Source organism: Pelobates fuscus, chromosome 7 (assembly GCF_036172605.1).
Source record: "Pelobates fuscus isolate aPelFus1 chromosome 7, aPelFus1.pri, whole genome shotgun sequence".
NCBI classification, from domain to species: Eukaryota; Metazoa; Chordata; class Amphibia; order Anura; family Pelobatidae; genus Pelobates; species Pelobates fuscus.
The window spans coordinates 124294170-124314405 of NC_086323.1; the positions used below are offsets into that span (position 1 = coordinate 124294170).

Below are 20236 nucleotides of genomic sequence, written 5' to 3' on the forward strand. Positions count from 1 at the left end.
GTATATAATGCAGTGTTTATATAATGCACACTGTGCAAACACACTGCATTATATACGCACTTTGTGTAGTGTGTGTGTAAATTGTATAGTGTGTGTGTGTGTGGGGGCATTTTTTCTAAAAAAATTTTTTATATTTCCTTTTTTTTTGTCCCCCTCCCTTCACTTTACGCACAATACCCACACACTACACAAACACTCTGCTTTCATTATATACACACTAGACAAATACACACTGCATCCACTATACACACTATACAAATACACACTGCATCCACTATACACACTATACAAATACACACTGCATCCACTACACACACACTACACAAACACTCACTGCATCCACTACACATTTTGTGCATTTACCTTTAGAAATAGTTTTTTTATTTTCCTAAATGGTAAATGTACAGAATATCGGCAAATTATATTGGCTATCAGCCTGAAAGTTCACAGAATATCGGTATCGGCTCTAAAAAATCAATATCGGTCGATCCCTACTCCTCAGAAGGCTGTTCAAGATCCTTAACACTATAGGGTCAGGAATACATGTTTGTGTTCCTGACCCTATAGTGACCCTTTAAGGATTTTTATTGTATTAAGGACTCAACTGGTATGCTAGAATGTGTTATTGTCACCCTGGTAGCAATTTCCACGCGGAGCAAAAATAATGAGACAAAGTACTTTGTCTTAGTGTATCCTTTGACTGGGTAGGAGTTTTTGGGGTTGCATCAAATAAGAACATTAGAATCAAGTAAACCTTTAGAAAAATGGTTATGATATAATATAAACTAATGCAATTAAAATATTGTTTAGAGGAATTTAAATTCTTACCTTTCAATAAAGGCTTGGCTAAATGGACAGAAACCACTCCAACTAAACCAACAAGTTGGAGTTTACAAACAAATATAGCAAAATAAATTGCAGTTCCCCATAAGACTGAAATGCATATTTCTTTTATTTGAGATTTACATCCTCAGTATTTTTTTTATTATCTCTATTATTAGTAGATTGTATTCCAGGGTTGATCTTTCTTCAGGGTGCAAGAATTGCTATCTTGTAAGACTTTAAATAGTCTTTTTCATAAGTCTTCGTGCTGTATAATTTTGACATGTTGGTGGTTTGAATATATAAACACCATGTCATGCGCACAATAATTGTAAAAGAACATATTACAATCTCAATTGTTGTATTTTTTATTCTTGCAAAAAAGGCTTTGTAAACCCTCCTCACACACTCTTCTGTGTTTTTTTTTTTTTGTAGTCTTACCATCTCTAAGTGGGAAGCATTGACACTCCTGGAATCCTAACTAAACCAATACAGTTGGTTATGGTGCCTGGAGTGTGTCTTTAAGCATTAACCGTGTGGAGACAATGCTTGAGTTGTGTGGTTAATGCAAATGAGCAGAATGGATAGAAGAGCAGGTTTTCCTGTTCTGTCTCTGCTGGTAAACTAGCTGCAGGGATGTTTTGTATGCCTGACTGATATTTTTTGCACTCTGTCCCAAACAAAGCATTTCAGGACAGATTGCAAAGAATGCTGAGCCAGACTAGCGGAACTCCTAGGCAGGTGTATGTATGTAGGCCTCGCTCCCTCTCTCCCTCGTGTCCCATTGTAATTTGCTCTAACTATACTCAGCAAAGTCTCCAGAGTACAATACCCCATGTGCATACCTTTTGCAAACAAACAGTCTTAGCCCAATATAAAATAGGAGAAAAAAAAGAGGCATGTATAAAATACAACCTGACAAGGTAGTGTGGATATTTGCAAATCCACTGGATTTGAAAATATCCCCAATGTTCTTTTCAGGTTGTATTTATATTTTATATATCCCTTTTTGTTTTTTCTTTTTTTTTTTTTTAAATCTTTATTTTTGTTGTGCGTATGCATATAACAATCGCCCATGAGGTACCCCAAAGGCAATCCTCTGGCGCAATACAACATTCAAAACGGAGGTACATAACAGAAAAGGCACTTTTATGTAGATAAAGCTTTCGACAAGTATAATAATGCAGAAGTGACGAGGAACCTGGTGGCCGTCTCATTAATACATATGGATTCATTTTTATTTGTTGGTTCCGTGTGTCCTCTGTCCTGCTAGGTCTTATAATCCTATTTGTCTAGGTGCTGTATTTTATAGCGCTTAACTGTTCTACTACTTCTCAATGGCTATATTGATATAACTGTGTAAACAAAAAACTAACCACTAAAAAATAATCAGGAAAATAAAAACACTTTTAGATGATGCTCATGGAAGCTATTGGTGTTGTCAACCCCTCTGGTCAGGCTTGGAGTTCGCATTGTCCCCCCCTTCCCGCTGATACTGCCGGGTTGGGGCAGGTCCCGTCTAAAGTATATATGTGGCGTTTAGTGTCGGCCTGTGGGCGTTCGCCCTACCAGAAGGATGGAGAAGAGAGAAGATGGGAGGGGATGGGGGATGTTTCACCGAGCTGGATGGCGGCGCTGTCTTTACATGGGTTGTGTGTGGTCCCGTTGGGGTTGGGATCTTGTGTGGGCTTATCCCATGGTGGGAGGGCGTGGGGTCAAGCGTTATCTATCCGTAAAGATATACCTCATGCTAGATCGCTCGAGGTCCAAGGTTCCCATATTTTCTCAAACCGTGACATGGTCCCCCTTACCCTTGCAGTTTGTCCATAAGGCACACGTCTTTGATGTTGGACAGTACTGCGCTCACTGGGGGTACTTCTACTCTTAGCCATGTTTGGGCTAGTGCTCTCCTGGCGGCTAATGTCACCTTTTGTATTAGTTTTTTTTTTTTCAATTTGAATTTTATTGAGATTATTTTGCATTAAACATCTTTACCATATTATGGGTAAGGTAATTAAGCACTGATGTAGTGGCACATTTGACTGTATACGTCATAAAGAACAATTTACAAGACATTGTGAAGATACGTGAGGCATAGGTATGCACAATAAAAACAATATGAATGGGTGATGAAAATCTGGAAATATCCTAAATACAGGAAAACTCGGTGGGAATAGTTCTGTGTCTAGGCATGCATCCGTCGATATGAGCCCGGGCGCTTGGGAAGGTTCAGCAGGCTTCAATAGCTCTTTGTGTTGATCCCGCTTGGTTTCTGGTATGTGAGTCTCTGAACTTTGAGTTGTCCGTCTACATGTCGCGGTTTGCTTGAGCTGGTGTCCTTGCCCTTCATTGTGGGTTGTGTCTGTTTGGCCGGTGAGAGCAATCTTTGCCGGAACTCAGGGGTGCCGCTGGCCGTGGGCTCTCTGTTTCTCTTGGGTGACTCTACTTGCGTCTCTTCAGCGGTTGTTCGTGTACGAGGTGGGAACCCAAGTTTCTGCAACAGGGGCACAGGATCGTCTGCTGACGTCAGTGTTGTAGTTGCGTCTCCACTGGTCACTACCAGTGATCCCCCCTGCCCCCAGCGGTACCTTATGGAGTGTTCTCTTAGTTTTCTGGCGGTTGAGGCCAGCTTCCTCCTTTCCATTAGAGCAGAGAACGGTATGTCCGCATATATTGAGACCATTTGGCCCTTATGTTGTACCGGTCCCCCCTCCCTGGATCGTTTCATAATCGCTGTTTTTACTGAGATATCTCTGGTTACGGCTATTATATCCCTAGGCGCGTTGCTTGGAGCCGCAGCAGACTTCCTCACTCTGAATGCTGAGCTTATGGTATGTTGTGCAGGGGTGTCTGTGATGCCCATAGTGTTTGTTAGGTCTCTTACAAAGGTAAGTATCATCTCATCCGGTATCTCTTCTGAGACGCCTCTGAGACGCAGATTTTTTTGTCTGTGGCGTGTTTCTAGTGTGGTCACTGCTTGGGTCAGTTGTTGTACCTGGGAGGAGAGGCTTTCCAGTCTGCTGTCTGTGGATTGTATGTGTTGAGCTCTGGATGCCTCTCTGTCCTCCATTTCCTGCACCCTGTGACGGATCATCCCTATTTCCGCCTGGGCTACCTGTAGGTCCTCCTTCCAGACCTTCCTGAGGTCGGTCAGCAGCCTCCTGATGTCTCCTTTCGTGGAGGGTGTCTCATCCTCGTCGGCCTCAGATAGGCTAGACTCCGCTCTGGAGCATGGCGAGCTCGGCGGGTCTTCCTCCTCCTGGGAGGCCTCTGAAGGCTCCGGCGTCCCCTGCTCCTCCGGCGCCATTTTGGTCTGGCGCTGTGCCTGCGGCCTCTCGAAGGAAAGCCGAATATCTTGCTGCCGGGGAGCTTCTTGTTGGTGAGTTCTTTTATTTTTGCGCCCCATCGTCACTATGTGTTGGGGGTGTCGTTTCTATTTTCGGGATCGCTATTTTCGCGGCTCTTTGTCGTTTTTTTCTCCCGGGCCCTTACGGAGCTCAAAGGAGACACGTCTGCTTGCTCGCTCTGTCGGCCACGCCCCACTTTGTATTAGTTTTTGTTCTCTAATCGTCCAGTTCTCTAGGGGTCTATTAAGTATATATGTCCATGGATTCAATTCCGGTGCTCTATGAAAGATGTGTACGATCAAACCGTGTATCTCTTTCCAGAATTTTTGCACCTTGGGGCATTCCCACCACATGTGAAGGTATGTGCCTTTCAGGCCACATCCCCTCCAACAATCGTCATTCAGGGTTTTCCCCATTTGGCGTAATTTAACTGGGGTGGTGTACCACCTGAATAGCGTCTTGTGAGCCTGTTCCTGTAGTGACACGCATACGGATACTGAGGTATTTGCCTCCGAAATCTCGCGCCATTCCACTCCCTCCAATTCCTCTCCTAGATCGCTCTCCCATGTCTCGGTGTACGTGAGTGTGCCCCATTCATCTGTTTCCGAGCTAATGTGTGTGTATACAATCGGGATATGAGGCCTGTTGGCATGCGTTCTGTCAGGCATATTCTTTCAAAGAAAGACATGTGCCCTTTTGCTGCCTGTTGTAAGTGTGGGAGTTTCATGAAGTCTTTAATTTGTAGGTATCGGAAGAAGTCGGCGGGGTAAGGTGAGTCTCCTGTCTAAGATGGTCAAAGGCGACCAAGGCGTTGTCCTTGTACATGTGGCATATCCTTTGGATGCCCGCTTTTTCAATGTTAGCAAAGTCTCTAGCTGTCATCCCGGCGGGAAAAGCTCTGTTTCTCAGTATAGGGGTAAGCGGTGACGGGACAGATATTAGCTTGTATTTGCGAGCTGTGGTGTCCCAAATTCTCAGGGAATTTAGGATCGCCGGGCAGGTTGTACGAAGGATAGGCCTATCCTTTTTAGGTACCCATATGTGGAATTGGGGTAGGTCTACTCCCGTCATGAGGGATTCGAGATCCACCCATCTCCTTTCCTCTAGTGGGGTGTGCCACATTGCTACCTGCGAGAGTTGGGCTGCTAAATAATAGAAGTATAAGTGTGGCAGTCCCAAACCTCCTCTGTGCTTTTGTCTATATAGGATGTTCCTTGAAACCCTATGCCTTCTGTTTTGCCATATGAATGTGCCTATGGCTTGTTGTAGTGGTGCTAAGATGGTTTTAGTGATTGTAATGGGTAGTGCTTGGAAGAGGAATAGAGCCCGGGGCAGTATGTTCATTTTCACTGCGTGTACGCGTCCTATCTAGGAGATGGGCTTATCTACCCATTTTTCCATGTCTGTGATGAGTGTTCTGAACAGTGGGGTGTAGTTTAGGTGGAACAGTTTGGCTGGGTCGTCTGGTAGGTTGATCCCTAGGTACTTAATGTGACCGTGTGCTATAGGTATGCTATGGGCTGCTCGCACCGCCGCCGTGTCAGCCGCAGACATGCTCACCGGGAGGGCACTGGATTTTTCTAGGTTGGCCTTGTATCCTGAAAACATACCGTATCGTGTTATGACTTCGGTGAGAGCGTCCATGGAGGCCTTAGGCTCTGTTACTGTCAGGAGGACGTCATCCGCATAAGCAGATACTAGGTATTCCTGGCCCCCTACCTGCACTCCCTTGATGTGCGGGTGTTCTCTTATTGCTTGTAGCAGGGGCTCTAGGGATATTGCAAATAGAAGTGGCGAGAGGGGGCACCCTTGTCTCGTGCCGTTGCCGAGGCTGAATGGCTGGGGTCTTGTGCCTGCAATTTTTACTTGTGCTGTTACGTTGCTATACCTAGCTCTGATTGATGCAACGTAGTTTTCGGGGAAGCCCAGGTATGTTAGTAGCTGGAAGATATAGGGCCATTCGACTCTGTCGAACGCCTTTTCGGCGTCGAGGGATACCACTAAGGTGGGTGTGTTTGTTGTTTTTTGTCGCCAAATGATGTCTACGTTTCTTCTGGTGTTCTCGAAGAGTTGGCGGCCCGGAATAAAGCCTACTTGATCTGGGTGGATCAGGTTTTTCAGGATGGGGTTGAGACGTTCCGCCAGTACTTTAGCTAGGATGTCATTATTTATCAGGGAAATTGGCCTGTAGTTTGCTGGTAGTCTGGGGTCCCTGCCTGGTTTCGGGAGGAGGACTATGTTCGCTAAGGACATTCCTTTATCCGGGTTGCCTCCTGCCATAAAGTCGTCGAATAGCTGTGCTAGTTTGGGGGAGAGTTCCTCCTTGAACGTCTTGTAGTATCCCCCACCGAAACCGTCAGGGCCTGGGGCCTTGTGGCTTTTTAGACATGCTATGGCTTTGTCGACTTCTTCGCAAGTAATAGCTTCTGCTAGGCTTTGTGTTTCTATGCCTGTTAGCTTGTGCAGGTCCAGATTCTGTAGGAAGGTGAGCGTGGCTTCTTCCGCCCTTATTCTTTGATGATCGGTTTTGGGCGTGTGGTTGTAAAGCTTTCTATAATACTCTTTGAAGATTTGGGCTATGTCGGCTATGTCGAACCCAATGTGCGTTCTTCTTTGTCTTGGTCGGAGGGTTCTTGCTAGCAGGGTGTCTGCCTTGTTTGCCTTCTCATAGTAGGTTCGTCTGGACCAAGTGATATCTCTAGCAGCGTCGTCTAGTAGTAGCTCCGTAAGCATTCTCCTTGTGTCTCTGAGTGTCTCGGCCAGGGTGGGGGTGGGGGCTGTCTTATGTTTCATCTCTGTTTCGTAGATCTTCCAGTAGTTTTTTCAGGCATTGTTTTTTTTTTTTTTTTTTTTCCTGGTGGCTAGTTTAATACATGTACCTCGTATTACAGCTTTGTGTGCCGCCCATATGGTTCCAGGTGACAGATCTTCAGTTGTGTTGTCCAGGAAGTACTCTGTGATCCCCTGCCGAATCTCTTCTTGCGTTTGTTGGTCTATGAGCAAATTGGGGTTTAGTTTCCAATTCCATTGGGGTGCAGTGCTAAGGTTTCCTAATGTTATGGAGACGTCTGCGTGGTCTGACCAAGCGATGGACCCTATAGAGGTGTCCACCACTCTGGCCACGCCCACTTCGTTGACCAAGAAGTAGTCGATCCTTGAATACGTCCCGTGTGGGGCCGAATAAAACGTGTAATCTGTGGTATTAGGGTGTTGCGCCCTCCATATGTCTACAAGACCCGTAGAGTGGATGAAGTCATGCAATGCCTTATCTTGTCGGCCTCTTCCCTGTGATCTCAGTTGGCCTGGTTTGGAGCTTCTGTCTGCGGCTGGACACGGCACGGCATTAAAGTCGCCCCCCACTAGTAGTATGCCGTGTGGTAGGGCCTTTATCTTGTTTGTCAGTGTTTGCCAGAAATTCTGGTCAGGGGTGTTAGGGGCATACAGGTTAAGCAGGTGAATGGTATGTGAGTGTATTGTCCCCGATAGGATGATATATCTCCCCTCTGGGTCCGCGTCTACATTGGAGATGCTGACAGGGCACGTGTTGCGTATGAGCGTAGCTACCCCGTTTTTTTTCTGGTGTGATCTAGCTTCGTGAGAAGTTGAATATGTGCGGTTACGTACTGCCAGTGAGGTGTGTGTTGTTATGTGTGTCTCCTGTATAAAGGCGACATCCGCCCCCATTCTTTTCACCTCCTTTGTACATTAATCGCCTCTTTCTGGGGGGGTTCAAGCCTTTAACGTTATTTGATACCACTTTCAGAGTCATGGTTTGATCTGTGAGGTATGCAGTTTCCGTCCCGTCCTGCGCCCCTCTGGTTTGTCACATTTCCCATGGAGCCCTCCGTCCTCCAGGCCCGGTGAGGGAAGGGGGGGGAGAAGATAGAAAAGGGAGGAGGGAGTAAAGGATAGGTAGAAAGGAAGAAAAGTAGTTTCTGGTCTTACTAGTCGCCAGAGTCAAATGGGGAGTATCTCCTGGTCTCGTCCCCTCTAACAGTGGGGTGACGATATGTGGGTACATCCGGCCGGATGTGACCCCATCATCTCTAGTGTGTACAATAGCACCAACTTATAATAACCGTGAGTCTAATCAACATCAACATAGATTCCCCGTCCATGCGGGGCAGCCTGTGTACTAAGCGCCTTAACATTTCTCCACTGTTTTCCCCCCCCCAAGCCCTGCTGCGTTTCCCGCTACGTTATTATGCTCTGTCCTGTGACCTTATCCAAGAAGTGTTCTTCCCTATCAGGGTTCCCTAAATTGTCCGTCCCTAAGCTACCTATTGTCTTCGTGTCTGTTATCCGTAATACCTGCTTGAAGTGGTAATCCGTAATACCTGCTTGACACCTCCTCTGATGTCTCTTAGCCTTATCTTCGATAGTCGGTCCTTCCTTAGTTTCGTTCCTGTGTTTTCCCCTTTTAGTCCGCCTGGTGTACCCTGTCGCTCCCTTCTTACACTGTAGACTACAAGCCTTTCCCTCCCTACTGTCTGCATTGCTGTCTAGGGTCGTGGCAATCTGTGAAATGTACATTGTAATCCAGCAATGTGAGACTTCATATGTGGTACATCTATACGGTGCGTTTAATGTAATACACATCGCATCTTTTGGTCGGGTGCCATGGGTGATCGGGCGTCTGCCTCTGGGGCTGACCCCACTGCCTGGTTATGACTAGAGGTGTGTCCTGCATTTTCCCCTTTTTTTTTTTTTTCCCCCTCTCCTCCCCTTCTTTCCCCTTTTCTCTCCCCTTTCCCTTAATATGTAATCAAGAACAGCAGACATAAACTTATAAATGAACACACTTTGTGGGAGGCAATGCATTTTCTGTAGTAAACATGTTAGAGTCAACAGAGGTTCCGTGATTACATCAATGAACCTGGACTAAAGGGCCAAAAGCCCAGATAGCCAAAGCCCATAGTGTAAAGAAAAATTGTATGTAGGTAGTCAGTAAGATGTAAAATTCTATTCTTGTGTTGTTCTACTGCTCAGTAGGAGAAAGATGTTTATGTATCAACAGCATTTGTATGAATCCCAGTTTCGCCTCGCCTAAACCCATCTCAGAATAGAGGGATTAATTGCATTTTGAAGAGCGATAAGGCACAGAGTCAGAGTGTATGCTCATTACAGACCTTGTATATCCCTCAGAATGTGATAATAAGAATTGAGGGGAACGGGAATGCTTACATGTCTTATCGTTTAAATTAGCATAACATGGATATTGTTTTCCTATTTTTGTTATAGCATGAGGATTCTGTTCCGTACAAAAAATTGTCTTGGGGACATTTCAAGCCCTTTTTTCTACAACCGAAGGCTGTCTATTTTATGTCTTGCTTGAAATCAAAACAACTATGTGTATGGTTACTCCTACTGTTGCATTAGTGTGGATTATTATTTTTTTTTCTTTTTAATTTCTGTTTCCTTCTCTTTTCCCTCTCTCTATTGTAAGGGGCAGAAAACAGCAGCGTAGGGTAGGAACTGCAATTTCAACATTTATACAAGGCATGCATCTTAATATAAAATCTGTGTTTTCTTCATGAAATGCCGGCAGACACTGAGTACACGTGGTGGGAATGCTATCTATAAATGGCAGCCTGGAGGCTTTACATTAAACAATTTAGGGATAAAGAGGGACAGTAGGAACAAAATACCAACGGTCCGTGTTGATTCTCAAGTGGCAGCGCGTTGATGTACTATGTTTGGCCTTAGTGGCCTGGTTGAGCTGATCCGACCGGGGCCTTGTTGTGGGTTTCAGGGTGACCCTAAGGCCAGTGAGTCGGGACTTGTGCTAACGGGCCGTTGGTTGCTGTAAGTTTCTCCCCAGTCCCCTACCCACTCCCCGCCCCAATCTTGAGTGTGCTGCACCGAAAAACGCGGTGTCAGGATGCGCCAGTCCCGGTCCCCACCTCTACTCGCACTCAATGTCTCCTTGCCCCCGGTTGTTCCCCTCCCCAATCCTGTGGAAGCCACCCCTATGGAATTGTGTGTGAGTTGCGGGCCTTTACAGCTGTGTGCCCCAAGTACCTTACTCTCCGGCTGTCAGCCACTCCTGTGGTAGGTTTTGCATGGGCGCCATGTTGGTAATCGTGGGGGGGGAGATGTGCGGTTGGCTTGGATCCCCAGGCTTGTGAGGAATGTTGCCGCGTCGTCTCCGGGCTGCAGGGCGTGTGTTCTGCCATTCCGAAATACCAGCAATTTGAAGGGGTAGCCCCATGCGTATCGGATGTCGTTTTCCCTCAGTGAGTCTGTTATAGGCTTCCACTCCCTTCTTCTCTGGAGCGTAACCGGGGCTAGGTCCTGGTACAAGGATATTTCTGTGCCTTGGTACATCAGCGGACCCTCCCTGCCTTTTTTCAATAGGGCCTCCTTGGTTTGGAAATGAAGGAAGCGGATCACCACATCCCTTCGCGTGCGTAGAGCCCTGTGGGCGCGTTCTATATGCCAGAGGTGGTCCGGCATGTCAGGCAGTAGTGGTTTCAGTATTGAGGTCACTAGGTCTGCCATTGGGCCTTCTCCGGGTTTTTCTGGCAGGCCCCGCAGTCGCAAGTTATTGTGGCGGGACCTGTTCGCCATATCCTCTATTGCTAGTTCGGCAGTTGTTAGCCTACTCGTGAGGGTGTTCACGTGCTCGATGGCGGCATTGTGCGCCGCTGTTGTTGTTTCTAGGCGCTGCTCGAGTCTCGCGGTGTGCTCTCCAATTGACTGAATTTCGCCGCGGAACACCTGAATTGAGCGCTTTATCTCCCCTGCAAGGTAAGTCCGAACCTCCGACAGCTTAGATAAGATTTGTGCGGCGTCCGGTGTGTTGAGAGATCTCTCTGGTGCTGGGGAATGTCGTGTAGGAGAGGCCGAGGCCGCCTCCTCTGCACCGCCGCCATCTTGGGGGCCCGTTGTATTTTGGCGGGAGGCGGCAAACAGGTCCGCTACAGATCCTCCCTTCTCTGCGGGTTTCTTTGTAGGTTTCTTCGTCGGTCTCTTTTCCATGTTGTTGGATTTTGCGGGTTTTTGACTGGTTTGGTGCGCTGTTGTAGGCTGTTAACGATGAGGTCGGAGCGGAGCTCTACTCAAACACGTCCAGCTCGCTCCGTGTCCTGGCCACGCCCTCTCTCCTTTTTATATTTTCTGGTGTTTGTGAGGTACACCTTGGAGACTCTTCACATATTGTGAACACATGGTACTTTAGTGTGTAATTATTCTGTCATATCTTGGCGCAACATCTGGGGGACGCAGGTTGGACAGCACTGTTCTTAACCCTTATCCTAATCTCAAATCTATTCCTAAATCTAATATAAACCTAACTTTAATCCTAACCTATACCCTAATTCTATGCCTAACCCCAAGTTTAACTTCAATCCTAATCTTAACCCTATAAATATTGTTAGGATTATGTCTGCTAATTTTCAGCAAAGGGAATCCCTTGTTGTCCTTGGTCCTAATCTAAAAACCTAATCCTAAACCCATTTTAAATATAAACAGGATATTAAATCTAATATTTATTCTAAACCTAATCTTAATCTCTACTTTAATCCTAAATACCAAAGGTTTCCTTCTGCTAATACTAGTACTGATATTAGCAAAAGGAATTGGAAGCTAAACCAGAGTGGTATGTTACTGCCATCTACTGGCTATTTTTAGCATGACCACTTTGTATCTTTAATATTGAATACAGTATGAATTGAGATTAAAAGATATCTTGGGTTTCTTGGTACCAACAGGGATTTAACCCTGGTTGGTACTCTTACTGCATGGCGGTCTTTGCCAGCACTGGGCATTAAAGCCTGGCATTGCATGATGACAGTCATGAAGTCATTAAAGGGACACCATAACTTTCTCTGAATTACATTTTTATGGTACCAAGAGACCCCCAGGCACACTTACTTTACGGGGTCAAATGTTCTTAAACGTTTTAACCTCAAAAGTTCCCTTCAGTCCTGATCTCCAGGTTCCCAGATGGTATCCGGAGTGCTGTCGAAGAGTGGCACTGCTGATTGGCTAGAGTGGTAAGCTAACTGTAAGCACTTAACTTTGACAGGAGTTGACTGTGCTAGTTAGCGGCAACATTTTTGTGCCACTGATATACACTTGGCCCACTTGATAAACCTCCCTGCAGTTTTTAAGATAACATGGTTTTAAAGAAACACTATAGGGTCAGGGACACAAATGTGTATTCCTGACCCTACAGTGTTAAAAAAACATACTAGCTCCCCCTTAAATACCTAGAAAACTCACATTATTTCCAGCACTGCGCAGGTCCACCGGCAATGGCTCTGGCCTGATCCTCCTCCTTGACTGACATTAGAATTGGTTATCTCAACCAATCACAATTCTTTTCAACAGGAAAGCATTGGATTGGCTGAGATTGTCAAATCTGATTTCAGCCAAGGAGGTGGGGCAGAGGGCCAAGCCAAAAACAATCGAGTTGCATTGAATTGTAATGTACAGCAGAAAGCCTGCAGGGACAGGCTATAGACACCAGAACAACTACAACAATCTGCGGTTGTTCTTGTGATTATAGTGTCCCTTTAATGGGGGGGGGGCCTGACCATCATGGCGGAGAGTCGTGCTTTACATGAGCTCCGACACTATCCCCTTCAAAAAAGGCGAAAACGACCCACACAAGCGACACAACCGGCAGAAGTGAACGCCCTATGGTCGCCCACGACAAAGGGCACACAGCGGGACACTCTGCTACATACTGGGAGCCTGATGGATCCGAAAACGGCATTGCGGCCTAGTGTGCGCCGGGCGGGAGAGGCGGCCGCTCCCCTGACCTGGAGGCGTCCTGGAGCTGCTTTTCGTACGACTCTACCCTGTTACTACCCCCCCCCCACCCCCCGGACCGGCGGGGGTTATCCCGGTCCACCCTGGGACGGCCTTCCCAGATATGCTGAGAAGTGGAACGTCGCTCACAAACGAAGGCCCACCTAAAATGGCGCATCCGACACGTGCAGACGACCCAAACGACGAACCTGATATCCTCGCAAGACTTAAGCTCCACTTCAAAACATTATGGAGAAAGCTGATACATAAACTGAGCCAATCTAACCCGACCTGGCCTCCTGCTTCCCCGAAGCGACCGCAATCCATCGACCCATCGCAAAAGGTCAGGCGGATGCGGCAACACCCAGCATCTGAGAAGGCCCGAGCAGGGCGCTCTTCCAAACGGACCCGCCGCTACCGCAACACATGGCGGCCCGGCAGAGGCTCAACCCAGGTGCCCAAACCATCCGTGCAGAAGCGACATATAATATGGCACAGCCCGCAGGCACGAAGAAGGCCTACCAACCTCGCCCCGGCCCATGAACTGAGACGCGGACCCCACTCAGACCAACGCAGGAGCAGGGTGGGAGCTGTACCCCACACGGCACATTAAGGTACAGCCATACGGCACCAACCAAAGCTATGGATCCACCTACTCATATTGATACCCCTACAAGATGACAACCAGCGGAGATCAGGGGGCTATATGGACTACCTAAGTCTCGCCTTGCATCCACACCCGAGGCCAACCCATGACGAGGGCATAGGCTGATAGCGGCAACATATCTTACCGCAGCTCTGTCATCCACGCTGCCAGCCCTCTATCACCGGAGGACACCGACTAACCCCTGCCGAAATCACCTGGACGCTGTCCAGTTACCAGTCTCTTTTGACTTTGCGATTTTGCCTCTTTTATCATTACTCTGCTAGCCCATGTACTACCTGTCTTTCCTAGAGCGCATTAACGATTTGTAGATCATGAATATGAGTAGCATGTCTTAATCTGGGTTTTAATTTCTGTTTGTTTACCGTACCTACTTCACTCGACTAACCAACCTGCAATTAGAGCTATCCTTAGTAGATATAGCGGATAGATATATTTGTATAGCCTGGTGTTTAGCTTTTATATGCTGAGTGGGTGCAGGACAAAAGTATCTGACCTGATGTTATGTTATTCCTCAACGGAGTATTCACCTTAGACGAGACCAAACTAGTCAGTCGATTGCCTAGCTTAACCTACCTGAGCTAATATACTAATGTTATAAAGCAGAAAGTTCTTAAGTGTTTCTATATATTTCTGGTTCCTTTTTTTCTTTTTTCTTTTTCTTCCTCTTGCCCTCCTATGTATCACGAGACCTGCAATTTTCTTTATAAGCAACCGAGTGATCAATCTGTGTTTATCGTAGTTACATGTATAATTATTTTAGCATGTCATATTGCAAGTAGGAGCAAGTTATTCCTAAGCCATGTTTATATCCAACCTGATATCAAAAGTGTGTATCTATAAAAAAAAGTGCACTGTTTCTCATCCCCAATGTAACTAATGTCCTGAAACCTACATATGGATTGCCGTTGGGGTACCATATGCAAGCCTGTGATTGACAAATGCACTGCAAAAATAAAGAATTTAAAAAAAAAAAAAAAAAAGTGTCCCTTTAATTAAAGAAAACTCTAAAATCATAATTGCATATCTTTGTTGTGCTGCAGTAGACCTGATGCCCCATATTTTGCTAGATAGAGGCTCTCCTTGGCACCCAAAGCCCTCTTCAGAGTTAGAGGCATTGGTGTGAAAATCTTCACTTTCTCATTACCAAGTGTGAGTTCATCCACTCCAAAATGCACTAATAGTGTACCACTGGCAATTATTTATCTGTAACTATTCTTGCTCATAAGCCCCTAAAAGAAGAGAAATTTGTCAAATTGGGCAGCAGTGATGTACTGGAGGCAATCTGGCTTGTCATTGGCATGCCAAATTGAAGTTAATTAATTGCAGTAGTTAATGTATATGTTAGCAGAGTGACAGCAAAGGTAATGGGAGAGGGAAAAGATATAAATTATCTCTATCTCTCTCTATATCTCTATTTGACAAAACCCAGGGTATACACAGACTCTTTGCAAAATAACCACTAGAGCATGGGTCCTCAAACAACGCCCCCCCAGATGTTGCTGAACTACAACCCACATGATTCTCTGGCGATCTATGTAATTCAAATAATCATGGGAGTTGTAGTTCAGCAACATCTGGTGGGCCGGAGTTTGAGGACCCATGCACTAGAGTGATCTGTAGTAGTTGTGGTGCTTGTTTTTTTTTTTTTTTGATGATTCAATGGTCTGTGTACAACCCTACAATTAAGAGATTTGTATAAGTGCCTATGACTGTAGAGAGAAATATGAATCAAAGTGCATTTTCCCCCCTCTCTCAATGACAAAGCAGGTATACTGATATCTTTTTCTGCATACATTATGCAAAAGTGCAGATAACAAATAGACTCAGTATATGTTTGTATTTAAATTATTTTTATTTTATGAAGGCTTTCTATATTCTCTCCAGGTTGCTGAATTGTGGTTTCTTTCTGTGTAGAAAGCTATAGTCTGTAAACTAAAGTTCTGGCATAATCAATATTTCACTACTGCGAATATATTGTCTTGTTGGCCTTTGACTCTCTTAGATGGTTAATAACACTGCTATAGGATAACATGAGATTTAGTGTGTATTTCTGTCATCAGTTGGACAACACTGTTGTAGGATTTGAAAAGATCAACATTCTTATTCCTTATTGTACAAGTCTGGCTAAAGGGTCATCACAGTTGTAGAGATAAGAGTTATAATACAAATCTAAAGCAGCACTATGTCGTGAAAAATTACAACTGTGTATTAGTTTTAGCGCCATTTTTACTTGTTTTTTGGTATCTTAAGAATTGTAATGCAAATATCTGCGCCCCTTACATTTTTCAGCTTTTCTATTAACTATTTGTGTAGCAAACTCCTCTAGCTACTAAACATACAATTTGTACTGGAAAGCAGAGATTATACATATAGGCAATTTGCTTTTATATCAAGATTCCCCATGTTTTGTCAGAAGTTTGTGCAACGGGAAGTGAGTGTACAAAGTGCAGATGCAGGAAATCATGCTGTGAAATGGCTGCCAAAGCTGTTCGCCCTGCTTTAAAAAAAAAAAAAAAAAAATTATTTCATTTTTTTTTTTCTCAAAACAATAATGACCTATTGGGCTGGGCATTTCCTGCAAGCTTGTATCCTGTGCTTGTTTGGTGTGCAGTGCCAGGATTTTCTCTTCTTGGGTCTAAATGGGGTTATTTTTAATTCCTCAATTTGGCCTTATCCCTAATAGGGAAGGTTGCAAGTGCTGTTGGTGCTCTGTGAAACCACATAAAGATCAGTGGAAAAATTAGCACTGGTTTTCATGTGTTTGGTATTCCAGGTCCTAAAACAATCATTCTTCTATGTTGCTGGTTCTTTGCATTTACACAACTTTTAGGCATAGAATGATTGACTCCCCAAACCCTCTGAAAATGTCTTTAGTGGGCCCATGGCCTTAATTATTCTAAGTTGATTCAATGCTTTGGCTCAATGAGCAGATTCATTTTACTCTTTTGTAAGTGATGGTACAACACTATATTGTGAACATGACTAGTGTATTTTAAAGTGTTTAGAAACCTATATTTTTGTGTGCACTTTCAGCTTGAGATAATTAAGGGAGCGGTTCATTCTCACCAATGTGACTGTGTGCACAGAGTGGAGACAATACCACCCCTTGATGCTTTATCTCATTGAAGTAGTTAGTGTCTGTAGTCCCCTGGTGCTGTGCTGCCATTCATTGTTAAACGGTTTTAATGCTAAACAAGAGTCCCCAGCAGCTTGGTCATTAACCTGAACTGCAATGGATACTTGTGATTGACCTCTTTCAGCCTATCACAGCACTCATTGCTAGTATGGCTAGAAATGTGTAAACTTTGCCTTAGCCATACCTCCAGTGGTTTGCCTGGGACCCTTATTTAGTGTTTAACTGTTCCAAAATAGTTTTAGACAGAATTGAGGGATAGCGCTGGGGTACTCCAGGTACTATAACAAAGTCTGTGAGATGAAATGTTTACAGTATCTCTTTAATGTGTGTGTGTGTGTGTATGTTGTGTTGATGCTCCAGCATTTATGCAGTGACAAACCGCTGACACCTGTTAGCCAATCTTATACAAACTTTTTTTTTTTTATTACTTTAAAGGGATTCTATAGTGCCAGGAAAATAAACCCGTTTTCCTGGCACTATAGGCTCTTGAAGTGCCTCCCTTGGCGCTGAAGGGTTTAAAACCTTCAGCCACCTACCTTAATCCAGCACCGGGCTCTCTCTGCACTGGTGACCCGTCCTTCCCCACTGACGTCAGTTCCCCAGTGGAGCCAAATGCGCATGCGTGGCCAGCAGTGCGCGCGCATTCAAACCCGCCCATTGGAAAGCATTACTCAGTGCTTTCCTATTGGGATCTTTTTTGACGCTGGAGGTCCGTAGGATGTCCATCGTCAAATAAGTGCGATTTACTCAGTGTAAACCGAAGAAGCGCCTCTAGTGGCTGTCAAGTAGACAGCCACTAGAGGCTGTATTAACCCTACAGTGTAAACCGAGCAGTTTCTCTGAAACTGTTTTCAGCTGCAGGTTAAAACTAGGGGGACATGGCACCCAGACCACTTCATTGAGCTGAAGTGGACTGGGTGCCTATAGTGGTCCTTTAATGGTTTATCTTTTTTTTTTCTTCCTCTTCTTCTCTTATAAAGCTTGTTCACCACACTTTTAAATTGTTATGATATTCATATAGCATCAAGCTACCATTTGTTTACTAGTCTTATTATAGAAAAAAGCATGCATCCATGTGGATGTCGCACTGATTTTACTGCATTATATATAATCTTAGTTAGTATATGCATATTTTACCTTGCTGTGTAGGACTACAGAAATACAATTCTGAATCATGAAATCATGTTCTTTAAAAGTTGAATGTAAAGTGACCTCTATGTCTTTAAAACTAATGTAGAAATTTAGCAGTTTGACTTTATTTCTTTTGACTCTCTACTGCTTTCTGAATTCTCTGGTGTCTTTTTAAATTCGTCAAACTAGAGCGTATCCTGGTGTGATATTTTGACAAGACACTTTCAGTTTATCCTCTTTGCTTGGAGACTGTTGCACAAACATGTTACATGTCTCCAGGAAATAGCTCTGGGTGTGGCTGTGCTTTAAGTGTAAAGGAACAAGCAAAGAGAGAATTGTGCAGTGGACACTGATGTATGGTGACAATCTAACACAAAATGAATGCACAGTATTGTCTTGTCTTGACCTTTTTGGGTTTCCAGAAGTGATTTTAAAATCTAATTTAAAGGGACATTTTATGCACAGACGACTCATTGAAGTCACAGGCCCCTTAACCCTGCAATGTGAAAGTGTGTGTATTGATTGGGCATTTGTTACTTTGTTGATTTCTGTCTGTATTCCACCATCTTCACACCATGAGACAGGTTTCATTTGAGAAACTGTTAGCTTGTCATGTCACTGTTCAGTTTTTCACTTATCTTCCCACACTTATTATTATTATTGCCATTTATATAGCGCCAACAGATTCCGTAGCGCTTTACAATATTATGAGAGGGGATTTAACTATAAATAGGACAATTACAAATAAAATTACAGGAACAATAGGTTGAAGAGGACCCTGCTCAATCGAGCTTACATTCTATAGGTATACTCCACTTGGAGTATTTCTATATTAGAATCTTAATACCAGGGTAAACAAAATACCTAAGTGTAATTGCTATTATTTACATACCACTTTCTGTTGGTCACAGCACATTGCAAATAAAATTTTATCTTTTAGCTTTTTATCTTATTGGGGAGGGGAAATAGAACACACAGAGCAGAATGTGATGTCCTTTTACCTGATTATCAAACTCTGATACAGGGGTTTCCAATTAATTTTTTTGTGGAACCCTTTGACATAGTGCATCAACATCATGGATGACATCTGTGTCAAGGTGTGGCATGCACGCCCATACACACACTACATATACAAAAGTTAAACACATGTGTGCCATATATATGCGTGCGTGCATACGCACGCATATATATGGCACACATGTGTTTAACTTTTTATTTAATCCCTTCTGTGATGCTGGCTGAGGATGGTGTGCCAGGTCAGCAGCTACTCACTCCCTCTCCCTCCAGCCGGCGCACTCTGTCTGGAAGTGCTGTCACTTCCTCCCAGCATCCCATACAACAGGGGTCTGGTCGCGGTTTTAGATGCTCGCAGCACCTGATTGGACCCCTGTTTAGCGATACTCATCGGGTGGCCCAAAATTTTTGGGCCACCCGACTGGCAAATAATTGCAGAACCCCTATTTTGTTCTTGTGGAACCCTAATTGGGAAACGCTGCTCTAGTATTATCTTATGCCACAACTGCCTCTTCCCCCCGCCCCCTCTGTTATGTACACATGCAAATGTATGTATGGTATGTGAACAAACGGCATTAAAGTTCTTGCTTACCTTTATAGCAGCACTTGTAAAAACATTTGCTACAGTAGAATGGTTTTGGAGAATCACATGTAATGTGAAATTTGTGTGTATCGTGCTCAAAATTTCCACTTGCCTTTGGTGAGTGGAAATACAGCCCAGGAACTGATCTTCACAGCCCGACTGCAAGGATAGTCTAGTTTAGTTTAGGCCAAATGCTGACTTTTTTCCTGTAAGAGAGAATAGCTGTTAAATTTGATTTTGAATGCAGCCCTTCCCCAAATCCTGCTTCTGTTCAGTCTGCCACCAAACTGTGATTGTGAAGATCACTGGGTCTCAAAACTGTAAGAGAACATGCACTGTTCAATAACTGACAAATTCCATAACAAATAGCAGATCAGAGAAAGGTACAAAAGTCTAACATAATGCTAGAGGCTCTGGTTAAAACCGGGAGCACTGAGCTCTTTACATAAGAAAACTGAAGTAGAGTAGCAAACAGTTTATAGAACCTAAATAAAACTAGCAAATGTTTGCTTTAAACACTTTGCTTTATTCAAGTATCTCATGAAATTTTTTTCTTTCTTTTCCAGAATAGAAATGGCAGCGATTCGTAAAAAACTTGTTATTGTGGGAGATGGTGCATGTGGCAAAACTTGCCTTCTAATAGTGTTCAGCAAAGACCAGTTCCCAGAGGTGTATGTACCAACAGTGTTCGAGAACTATGTTGCAGACATTGAGGTTGATGGGAAACAGGTAGGCAAGGAGTTTTTCTTTTTCAATTTTTGAGCTGGCTGTTAACTAAT

The 20236-nt window shown here is 44.4% G+C and overlaps 2 protein-coding genes across 4 annotated transcripts in view; both read left to right on the forward strand.

Moving 5' to 3' along the window:
• The window catches only part of AMIGO3 (adhesion molecule with Ig like domain 3), a 455802-nt gene that overhangs the window by 359513 nt on the left and 76053 nt on the right, over positions 1-20236 (forward strand). The window lies entirely within an intron of this gene.
• RHOA (ras homolog family member A) overlaps positions 1-20236 on the forward strand; it is a 35172-nt gene that overhangs the window by 6373 nt on the left and 8563 nt on the right. For 2 of the 3 annotated variants that reach the window (XM_063426538.1, XM_063426540.1), the window contains exon 2: positions 20024-20186. In XM_063426538.1, coding sequence (XP_063282608.1) covers positions 20031-20186 — 156 coding nt within the window. In that variant the 5' untranslated portion in view covers positions 20024-20030. The remainder of the gene's footprint in view (positions 1-20023; positions 20187-20236) is intronic. The other variant, XM_063426539.1, reaches the window with a different exon arrangement.